The sequence below is a fragment of the Carica papaya genome, chromosome 7, assembly GCF_054855325.1.
Source record: "Carica papaya isolate Zhongbai chromosome 7, ASM5485532v1, whole genome shotgun sequence".
NCBI lineage: Eukaryota > Viridiplantae > Streptophyta > Magnoliopsida > Brassicales > Caricaceae > Carica > Carica papaya.
The window spans coordinates 13,631,951-13,643,980 of record NC_142315.1 but is presented as its reverse complement, the minus strand read 5'-3'; the positions used below and the strand labels follow the sequence as shown (position 1 = coordinate 13,643,980).

The following is a 12,030-nucleotide window of genomic DNA, read 5'->3' as shown; positions in this document are numbered from 1 at the left end:
GTTTTTTTTATATTTAAATATATATACTTATAAAACTAAATTGAATATATGATTTTTAGAAAAAAAATAATAATAATAAGAATTTTTAAGAAAAATAATATTTTAAATTCTTATTTATATCTCAAAAGCGGATTTCTTTTTTTTACTAAATCTTTAAAAAATTTCAATCCCGAAATGAAAATAACATAGAGATTAGGTAAGAGTTGAGACTTTATCTCCTATTATTTTGACGATGAATTCTTAAGAGGAATTGAAGTTAAAATGTAGGAATTTTGAGGCTCTTTCGAGTCTCAAAATTAAAGGAAGTTTCTTTTCTTGTTTTTCGTATTTTATTACATATCATGGTTATCTTATAAAATATTACACGTTAGTGCTTCGAGAAAAGTAAAAATCTATTAGGGATCAATTATTGAAGTTGTATCCTTTAATGTTAATTAATATAAGAAACTAAGTTAGCCAAATCAAATGTAAGTGAGCTCTTAAAGAAGCTTAAGATTGCTTTGTGTAGTTTAAGTTATTTGTATTCTCCTAAGGATATCTAATTATTAAAATCAGATAAGATAATATCGGGAACAAAAAAGATTTAAAATCTAAACCAAAGATAACATCATATAAAATTCAATCCAATTTAGTTTGAACCAGAATTTTTTAGTTTGATATTAATCCTGATGGATGGATTAATTATTTTTATCTCAGTATAAATAATACAACTAAATAATAAATAAATAATACATAAATAAAAACTATTATAAAAATAAATAATACAAAATACATAAAAATTACATAAATAAATATTGTCAATCTAATTAGAGGTTTGGTCGATTAGAGCAAAAGCTAGATTGGAGATGGTATCACATAGTATTCTACTAGTCCTTGATGGTAGTACAACAAATGAAAGTAAAAGGTGTGGGACAATGCAATGCTGCAACTAGAAAGTGATGAAGTTACGAGCGTGTACGAGAGTAAAAGAGATAGAGAGGCAGAGTTGCACTATAGATGTGAGAGAGAGAGAGAGAGAGAGAGTCAGAAACTAGAGAATGAAGCTGGAGAGTAGAGATACGAGATATAGAAGCATATTGCAAAGATGGAAATGGCCTAAATAGTAGTCAATAACTAAATCGACTTGTACTAAATATTTTATTTTACCATTAATGACCATATTCAATTTAGTTTTTTAGCATATACGAGGATTTGCACACTTAATCATTGTGATATTATGAGATATCATTTATTTTAGAAATCAATTAAAGGTTATTAGTTATTGTAGGGAGATTTTCAAAAATGTACTTTAGATATTTTTTCTGCAATGTTTATAGATAATATGTCGAGACAAATAATGTTTATAAATGATATGTCAAGATAAATAAATTGAGTCTTACAAACTATTTGACATTTACTTGATAGAAAGTAATTGTTCCATGAGTTATTTTCTTTCTCTATAAAGAAAGAGCTGCATAGGAGAAGAATTTTAACTATATATTTGTAACTTTTTGTTAAGTTTGGCCTCCTAGAGTTATCTCTCACTGAAACCAAGTACATTTAGTTTGTCATTTCTCTTCCATACATATTGAATAAAAAAAATATATTTATGTGTTGTTTTTTTTTTTATTTTTTTTAATAACCATTAGACTATAAAATGATACATATTACTTAAATTTTTTTCATCATTAAACCATGATTTATATATTAATTAAATTGTAAATTAATATTTCTTAATAAAGTGGATTTAGTTGACATTTTTATTTTTATACAAAGACTTAATTGTTATATTTCAAAAATTAGGAACCTAGTTATCGTTATACATAAATCTGACAAATTTATATATAATTTACTTTAAATTTTTGAGATATGTGAATCACTCAAATGAATTGTTTAATTAAAGCTAGCTAGCTAAAGATCATGAGTTTAATCTTAAAAAATTTTCTATTATTTGCTTCTGATTTTATTTAACTAATTTTGGATATTCGAGTTGTGTTATGAATTCTTTAATATTATCGAAATTAAATTAAAAGTAATATAATAAAAAATAGATAAAAGAATGTTGTGAGTAAATTTTATTCTTTCTACTAAGTATTTATTATTTTATGTCACGTCACACTTTATAAAACTAGATATTGTTATATAAATTCTTAAATGTGATTATTGTGATATTATTTTTCTTTTCATATTTTTATTATATTATAATAATAGAATTACGAAATTACTTATATCATATAAATATTATTAAATATATTTTGTTTAAAATTTTTAATTTAATAAATAAGGAATAAGATGTCACTTAGAGTTCTTAAAAGTGATTTTGAAAAGTTAAAAAATATCAATTTTTAAATTTTTATTGTTTGTAACAAATTTATTAACTGTTCTCTTGATATTAACAAAAAAAAAATATTTTTTATAGTATGTATTTTTTGTAAATATATAACAGTTTAAATAGAAACTAATTATTTTAAAATCATCTAAAGTATTCTATTACTTTAAGTAGATTTTTTTTTTTTTTTTTTTTTTTTTTAAAGCAACTCTAAATACTCTATGAATACTATTAATATCCAAAATACTCTTACACACCCGTTAAAAACCAGCTAGAAAAAGCTATCAATATCCTAAGAAATTGGTTTTTAATTATTAATGTCCAAAAATCATCACATATTCCTTAAAAAGTATACGGCCATTTTTTAATAAATTCAAAAATTTTATGAATGAATTTATTTAAAAATCTATATTTAATTTAGCTAACAAAATAACTTAATCAAAAAGTAAAACAAAAATCGATTTAAAATATATTTAATTTTACTTGTAATTGGAAACATGTATTTAAGAATTTTGAATGTATTACTGTACCAATTCAGCCTGTAATAACCCATGTGAAATCATTTTTTTGTCTCTAAAATAATAATTTGTTTTGAGTAAAAAGTAAAATTTCAATTCCATGTTAAATTGCACATTTGTTCCAATAATAGCTTGAAGAGCAATTCTAAAGTTGGATTTTTCTTTTACTCAATTTTAAAGATGAAATGTTTTTTCATAAGATAGCGTATCTCTGGAGAATTATAAATACAATTTACTAAATTTTGTGTGTGTGTGTGTATATGTATATATATCTATATATTATTAATCCAAATACAAATTATACAAACTAAGAAAAAATAAAAATCTATAATGGGCGCATATAAGATCTAGATTGGAGTGAAGAATTATATAAAATAATGAGTTGGGATGGATTGATTATTTTATTTAGAGAAAATATGTTGTTTTGTTGTAGAATTTTGAAATGAAAAATAATGGGGGGGGCATATAAGAGTATGATACTTGGCAGGCCATTAATTGAAGCAAAAAAGCTAGTAAAGGTTAATGAAGTTTTAAACAATAGAGATTCTCCCTTAATGTGATTCCCTTGCCACTCTTATCTCCTCTATATAAACCCTTGCAAACAATCTTTTTTCTTCAAAGAATCGAAACAAGATTTGATCCAATATATGGTGTGATGATCTGATAATTTAATTTTTTCTTTCGACGAATAAATTTCTTTTATAAAGGAGATGACAGAAGAGAGTGAGCACCCATGGCGTTTTTCTTGCATGGATGTTCCATGCTCGAAGCTCTGCGTGCTCTCTCTCTCTCTGTCATCCCTTATATATCTCTCTCTATATGTATATATATAAATTTAATTTATCTATTTATGATCTAAATATATATTATTTTAATATTTTTTTAGTATTCTTCATATTATATATTTACTTTTGTATAATAATATTAAAGTTAAAATTAATAAACTTTATTTCTTTAATATCACCATTAGTTCCTGTACATCATGCATTTTCTCGTAAATTCGTATTTATATAATACTAAGATTTTTCTCTTTTGATTTTAAACTACCAAAATCTTTATATTATTTGTATGAAACTTCAACTCTATTAGATAAAACTTTCTTTTATTCTCAAAATGTATAGTTTTTTATTGAATCATGAATACAATACTTGTTTTCAAAGAGAGTATAACTCATGTTTGTATGCACTTCATGAAGAGTTTTTTTCTTTATTTCATCAATTGTTTTAACTTCACCTATATGGATATTAAATTCTCTATACAAACCTTTTAGAGTTGCTTCTTAAGTTAAATATTTATAATAACATAAAAGATTGTTAATATTATGAAAAATTTCTTTTCTACATCTAAATTTAATATTATGGTATTTAAAATCTTATATATAAATGTTATTATTCTATTACAACTCTCAATTTTCTTTCATATTCTAGTCTTTTTACGAAAAAGGCTAAAACATATTGCAATAAAATTTTTAGTAAAAGAAAAAAATCTTTGCTATTAAACAACTTTTTCTAAATCTCTCACCCAATTTTTATATATAAAAAATCTCTCTCTTTGTCAAGATAAAAAAAAATGTATTCTTGAATTCACGTAAAATTTTTATTTATACAATTACATATTAATTTAGACAAAAAATAACCTTAATATATGCATGTTATTTATTTATAATGGATGTTCTATTATGTTAATAATAAAGAAATTTTTATGGAATATTTTTGAATATAAATATATACATCTTATCAATTAGATAAGGCATGCACATGATTATAATATTATATTTTATTAAAAACATATAAGATACATAATTCTAACTTGAATTTATAATTTTATAGATAAAGAAAAATATTTGAATGATCAAACGAAAGAATTGTTAATTTTTAAAAAAATTAAAATAATACATTTCAAATTTCATAAATTAAAGTCAATAAATTTCATCATTTTGAAGGCAAAAATTTTAAATAAATTTTACAGTAATTATATATTTTCTCTAGAGGGGCTTTCGAAGAAAACATTCCATTAGATAATGTATTTTCAACAGCAGAAACGAAAACAAGAAAGTCAACATGTTTCATCCCAAAAAAGAAAGACTCAACAAAACCAGCCTACTTTCTCAGACTGACAAGAGGTATGCTTGTAAGATTTCGTACCCTTCGAACCAATTCAAAGTCAGAACGTCTGTCTCATCTTCTTCAATGTCAATTGTCAACTCCTGCTATCTTTTTCTTTTTCCAGAAAAACTCGTGCTTTCCCGTTCCAGAGTATTTTCATTTCCCTAAGTCCAGTCTTTTCGCAAAGGAGTCTCAAACTGGCGGCCGTTGCTGGCGCTAGTGCTCCGGCTGCGATGACATCAGTGGCAGTTGCCGTAAAAGGCGTCATCGGCGACATGGAAGGAGGCAACGGAAACCGACGCGCCATCCGTTCGGCAGTGGAGAATCTTATGCCCAACGCTGACTGCTTCATTTTAGTTCACGTTATGCCCACCATCAATACAATCCCAACTCCTTGTATGTACAGATTCCTTTCGTTGTTAGTTTACATGAAAATTTTCACGTTTATATTTGAATACCTGGATTTTTGTTTTGGTTTCGGGATCATGTTTTTCATAGCGGGAGTTCGAATTCCTGTCGAAGAATTGGATGAGAAACTGGTAGCAATCTACGTGGAAGACGTGAAAAGACAATTTGAACAAGTCTTCATCCCGTTTAAGAAGCTATGTAAAACGAAACAAGTAAGTTGTTTTCTCTCTTTCTCTCTCTTTCTCTTTCTTTTTCCCTTTCCGGGTATGGATTTGTGAGATTTTCTCTAAAATATTTTAACTAATAAGAAGAAATGTTTTTTTTTTTTTGGTAGATGAAAACGCTGGTTTTGGAAGATGATAATCCTGCAAATGCACTTATATCGTATGTATCTGAGTCGGGGATTAACAGTTTAGTGTTGGGTTCTTGCTCATCAAAGTTTGTAACGAGGTAGAGTGATGATTTTCAGTGCTTTTCTTTTGTATTATTGCATTTCATTTTCCTTCCATTTTTATGTGAAATTTGTGGTGTTATGATTTGGTATTAGCTGTCCATAAAGAAAACAGGAATTTCCACACAAGCCAAGTGATGTTTTCCATTCAAAATGGTTTTATTCGGATTATTTGTATATAAAACTTTTAGCTTACAAAACATATGAGTTGTATATCTCCTAGTTTTCCAGACAGAAGGAGCTTATATGAAATTTATGTCATTTTGTTGGTTCAAGGTTCATTTTCGACTGTCAGGACATGGAAAAGATAGACCAGATGATGCTGTTGATGTTTTCCAAACATATATTGGAGTAGCTTAGCTGGGTTCCTGCTTCTTGAATATCCTGGATTGAGAACGACTGACCCTGCCTATGCTTTGTCAGTCAGTGTTGTAAACAGTACTTTCTTTTGCACATAGTCTATTATCTACAAGAGATAAACAGATTCCTTTCTGTGGAAGTTTGGAAGTAAGGGCTAAGGTCACATCTATAGGTGGATATTCCTGTGCATACTATTTGTGTTTATCAGTGCACTCAATGATTATAACCAATTTTACCAAAGCTAAAGTTAGTAAAAAATGGTCAAATTTATTAAATTTTGTATCCTAATGCCCCCTCCATGTGCAAACGGGATTGCAAATGGATGAGGTCCAACTATGGATTAGTGAATATGGATACAAAAGTCCAACAATGGGCTACGAAATCAATAACATATACTAAGGCAAGGTTGAGATTGAACTCAAAACCTCAGACTATGTACCATGATTGATACTCTAACATGACATTCTCTCAAATTGAAGGTGGAGCTAAGGATAGCTGCTTTAGGTGGTAATTAATTCGTGAAATTACCAGGATAATGGGATTTGCTATAGATATCAATTCCCTTTTGATGAAAAGGAACAAAATGTGTACTAAGGATACCTTGGAGTTTATGTTGACATACGAAATGACCTTCTCAATCTCAATATTTTTGTTTGCTCATGAAGAAGATAGTTGTGTGCTATTTGAATATCACTACAATTATCACAACATATGCTTTGAGGCATGATTAAGGCCCAAATCTTGAAGTAACCACTGGAGCTAGTGTAATTTAGAGACAACGTAAACAAAAGCACAATATTATACTTGAAGCTAGTGCATGTAATGACCATTCGTTTCTTGCTGTGCTAGTAAATCAGAGATTCTCAGAAAAAAACAAAGAAGTAGTGAAACAGCGATTAGTAGGATCACTAGTCCAATCAACAGCAGAGTAGCTAGATAATAAGAGAAGGAAGTGATAAGAAATGCAGACCATGAGAAAATGATCCTTGTCATATGGCAAAAGAAATGAGGTACAGCCACAAAGTGTTTACCGCATACAGCAGAAATGGAGCTGCAAAATGATTATTGTGTGGAGCAGAAAAGAAGACCTAATGACTGTACTGTTTGTTTTACAGGCTTTACTAGTTTCTACTACATCCAAGTGACAGAAGTATTTGCATATGCACCCTATTTTTTTTAAAAAAATAATGGCTTGAAGAAATCATCCTAAAAATTTAAGTAGACACCAATTCCAAATCAAACTCTTAACTTTTGCTTATTTGGAATTGGTGATAAGTTAGGAATGTTTTTCAGCATCTTTATTTTTTATCTGCTTGTAGTTCTGCACATGTTATAGTCTTAAATATTTTTCTCTCTGTTCTCTTTCTCTTTGATTTATTTTCAAATTTACTAGTCCCTTGTGACTGACCTGTCACAACGTGACTGTACTCTTGCCAGTTCACTGCTCTCTGAGTTCCAATTTACAATTTCCATAGGAAGTTAAAGGGACCAGGGGTGCCGATAGCTGTTCTGAAATGTGCCCCTGATAGTTGTGATGTCTATTATGTTGTATCCAGAGACAGAATCATCACAAGATGTGCTAAGCCTTTGTTGGTTACTGGTACGTGGAAAGCTTCTATTTTTTCAGGCCATTTGGTTCATTTTGCATCAATTCCTAATTGATTTATAATGTCTGGTATTTATAGTGTCAATATGCATAACTACATCAGAAATTTCTTGAAGGTGGTAAGTTTATTCCCACTTTAACAAGGAGGATAAAATTCCCACATGAAGGAGTTTGAGGTGGGAATGGAGGCTATTCAAACACAAATTTATTTCTAATAATGTATATTTGCCGTAACATAACAATTAGAGTTGGTAATTAGTTAGGAATTGAATGTAAATGAGTCAAACAGGATCTTACAGTCAAATCATATGTAATGGTTGCTTTCAACATCTTCCAGAGACCATCTCCAGTTCTGAAATATTGATCCAAGAGGCTTGTAGAGCAGATCCCAGTGGCACTGATAAACACAAACTTGAGTTTTCTACTTCATATGATGAACACAAATCTTTTCTTTTTACTTTATATGATGAACCTGCAGTCGAAAGGGCCTCCGGAGATTTGTTACTATATGATCGTGGCTACTCCACTTCTGATAGAGTTTCAAACATGGCTTCCCTTTCAAATTCTAGTTTACATGAGATAAGAAATCCTCAAAACTTAGCAGTTAATAATGTAACTCCTGCTGCTAAGTGGTTGGAGTCGACAACTCCTACAATGTCTCCGCAGGTAATTGGTTGGTCTCAACAGTTGCAGTTCCCTATCCTTTTTGTACACTTCATTAGCTTTCAGGTGGTTTCTGAATATTGATCTGGTGTTCCTTTAGCAGTCAGATGTACCTACTGAAGTAGAACAGCTAAGACTAGAATTGCAAACCACTGTCACCATGTATAAACGAGCTTGTGAAGAACTTATTCGCTCCCAAAATGAAGTAAGAGGGTTATTGTTCTATGGTGCTCCATGCTTGATGGATGTTGATTAAAAATTAGGCACATGGAGATTTGAAAACCGGACCAGATAGAACTTATGGTAACATAAAAATGATAATGGATAGATAATTACTAATCTTCAGGTCCCAGTTGGAAATATATGCTTCTGTTACCACACTCTTAACAATCAAATATTCATTTATTGATTACAGATCCTGTTACTTTCTTCTGAATGCCAAGAGGTGGCAAAGAAAGTGACGGCTGCCCTTGAAAGGTAAGACAGTTTAAGGAAAGTTGCTGCTGAAGAGAAAGCAAAGCATTTACGAGCAATGAAAGAGGTTGAGGAAGCAAAAGTGTTGCTTGCTAGAGAGTATTATGAAAGAAAGATAGGCGAATTGGATGCCCTTAAAGAATCCTTAGAAAAACAGAAATTCGTTGATGAACTTTTTTTAAGTGATAGGAGGTACAGAAGATACACAAAAGAGGAAATTGGGGTTGCAACAGATTTCTTCTCTCAGAATAATATGATTGATGAAGGAGGGTGTGGGAAAGTTTATAAATGCAATCTTGATCACACTCCTGTAGCTACTAAGGTTCTACATTCTGATGCACTTGAGAAGAAAGAGGAATTCTTGACAGAGGTAAATGACCTCTATGCTGAAATCAGAGTTTTCTACCTTTCCTATAACAATCACAATCAGTAAATTAGCAAACTTTTTATGATTTTTCTCAACTTCGTCTTCAGAATTTGCATCTTAATCCTTTTAAACCATGACCTTTTGTTAATGGAGTTTGCAACAAACATCAAACTGTGAATTAATGCTTATTCTTTTTTGAAAGAGAGATTCCCTGCAACAAGGACATATGATATGCTGGATAATTCTTTGCTGGTTGAAGTGTTAGGCCAACTCTGCCATCCCCACATTGTTTTGCTTCTTGGAGCCTGTCCGGAAAGTGGCTGTCTAGTCTATGAATACTTGGAAAATGGAAGCCTGCAGAATCATATTTTTCATCGAAATGGAAAACTGTCTCTTCCTTGGTTTGTTAGGTTCCGGATAGTTTTTGAAGTAGCCTGTGGACATGCGTTCTTACACAACTCCAAACCAAAGCCTATTGTGCATCGGGACCTGAAACTGGGTAATATTTTGCTCGGTAGAAATTTTACGAGAAAAATTGGGCATGTTGGCCTTGCTAAGGTCATTTACGATGCCAGTCCTGACAACATTACAGAGTACAGAGACTCGATTCTTTCTGGTACTCTCTACTACATGGATCCAGAGTATCAAAGAACTGGTACTATCCGACCAAAATCTGATCTGTATGCACTAGGAGTTATAATCCTTCAGTTATTGACGTCACGACATCCAAATGGTCTTATACTGACTGTTGAAAATGCCATCAACAATGGTTACCTTCCTGATATTCTTGACAAGTCAACTGCTGATTGGCCAGTGGCTGAAACAGAGGAATTAGCTCAGATTGCTCTGAAGTGTTCGAGACTTAGATGCAGGGATAGGCCAGATCTTAATGCTGAAGTCCTGCCAGTTCTTCATAGACTTGCTAATGTGGCAAATGCTAGTGTAAAGGTGGGAAGAAAAAGCATACTTGCACCGAGTCACTACTTCTGTCCAATCCTCCAGGTGAAAGCTATTTCCAACTAGAGGGATATATCAATTTGATGCTTCGATCCTTAATACGCTTGCTAGTATTTTATTTCTTTTTGGCTTTCTTTTGTTAATGATGCAGGAAATCATCAATGATCCACGCATTGCTGCTGATGGTTTTACATATGAGCATAGAGCAATAAAAGCATGGCTGGAGATACATGAAGTATCGCCAGTGACAAAAGATAAAACTCCGGCATTCATTTCTCACTCCGAACCACACACTAAGTTCTGCCATCCAGGAGTGGAGATCTCAGCTGGCATTATCAAAAGCCTTGGTTGGCGAAGATGTTTAACTTTCTGTAGAGCTTTTCAAGTTGGACACTTGAACATATCGGCACATCTTTCCCCCTTCTGAACGCATTTTCAGGAAGGACAACTGAAGTTTGTATATGGTGTAAAGTTGCAATTTTATTTTTTGGTATAAATTTGCAATTTTTGACCCACCTTTTCTAAACTTCAACTTAAGCACCTACATTAAGTGCTGGGAGGACTAACTAATCAGCTAGATTGCTGGGGTTGGATAAATTTGGCAACTGGTAGACTAGGTTGAGGACTTCTTGAAGTTACTGTAAATAACTCAAGCAAAAGCGCATGGTTGTGTGTATGTATTTATGTATATATGTATATGTCTGAATGGAGATGAGATGGAATTGATTCGGCTAAAAGTAAAGGGATGAGGAGTGTTTCTACCCAACATCATCATATTCAATTTATTGAATACAATATATTTAAAATATATCATTTCAAATTCACTGAAAATCAATATAGAATTAATTATTATATTTTTTATTTTTACCTAAATATATATTCCCAATAAATTTTATAAAAATAATTAATTTACTTCAAACATATTCTTACAATTTGTTTTATCTGATTTATTTTGTTATTCAATTTATTATTAAATTTTTATTTAGAAAAAAAAATAGAAAGAATAACTTTAATATTAACAAAAGTTAGATGCAAAAGCTCTGTTTCTCATTATTAATGAATGAGTTTATATACAAGGAGCTTCAATTGGATTTTAATTCAAGAATACAAAATGATACTAAATGCAATTAAATAATGCAAATGCTTTGGTTAGAGATTATTAAATGATATTAAATAAGGTACACATCAAAGATATTAAAAATAATATAGAATGTATAATTAGAGAATAGTTGACTTCCAATATGCCCTCTCAAGTTGGAGCATAGAGGTTACAAATGTTAGCTTGCCGACAAAGAAGTAAAATTGGAGACTATCGAGAGCTTTGATGAAGATATCAATAAGTTGGAGATGAGAAGAAACATGCAATGTAGCAATTGAGTAAGATTGAATGCAGTTATAAATAAAGTGTCAGTCAATCTCTTAATGTTTTGTATGTATTTGATGAACATGATTGGTAATGTAACAGTCTCGGAAATTTAAATGAAGATGTATGTATCAAAAATTTTAAAGGCGGAAACGTAATAAAAATTCTGATTAACATCCCTTACACAATAACCAAAAAAGTATTCAACATATGAAAGAATAAACTAATTAAAAGAGATACTCGAAATAAAAAATATAAATAGAACTATAAAGTCTTTAGGCGTCTAACTCGCTGTCTTCCTGCGGAACGGGCTCGGAAACCACGTCTTCCTGCGGAACGGGCTCGGGAACCACGTCTTCCTGATCTGAAATGGTTAAGTAAGAAATGAGCTACACTAACCCAGTAAAGACATCACACTATCTCACTGCCACAGAAGTAAAGGTTAATAGA

General features: G+C 30.6%; 1 protein-coding gene across 1 annotated transcript; it reads left to right on the top strand.

Annotated features, from left to right (window-relative positions):
• Nucleotides 1–4,815: 4,815 nt before the first annotated feature.
• LOC110817691 (U-box domain-containing protein kinase family protein) lies at nucleotides 4,816–10,959 on the top strand. The gene is given in 11 exon segments (XM_088207491.1): nucleotides 4,816–4,948; nucleotides 5,056–5,327; nucleotides 5,430–5,551; nucleotides 5,674–5,789; nucleotides 7,626–7,750; nucleotides 8,094–8,422; nucleotides 8,520–8,624; nucleotides 8,835–9,262; nucleotides 9,512–10,262; nucleotides 10,369–10,467; nucleotides 10,469–10,959. Coding segments are annotated over 11 exon segments (2,523 nt in total). The 5' UTR covers nucleotides 4,816–4,886; the 3' UTR covers nucleotides 10,583–10,959.
• The last annotated feature ends 1,071 nt before the right edge of the window (nucleotides 10,960–12,030 follow it).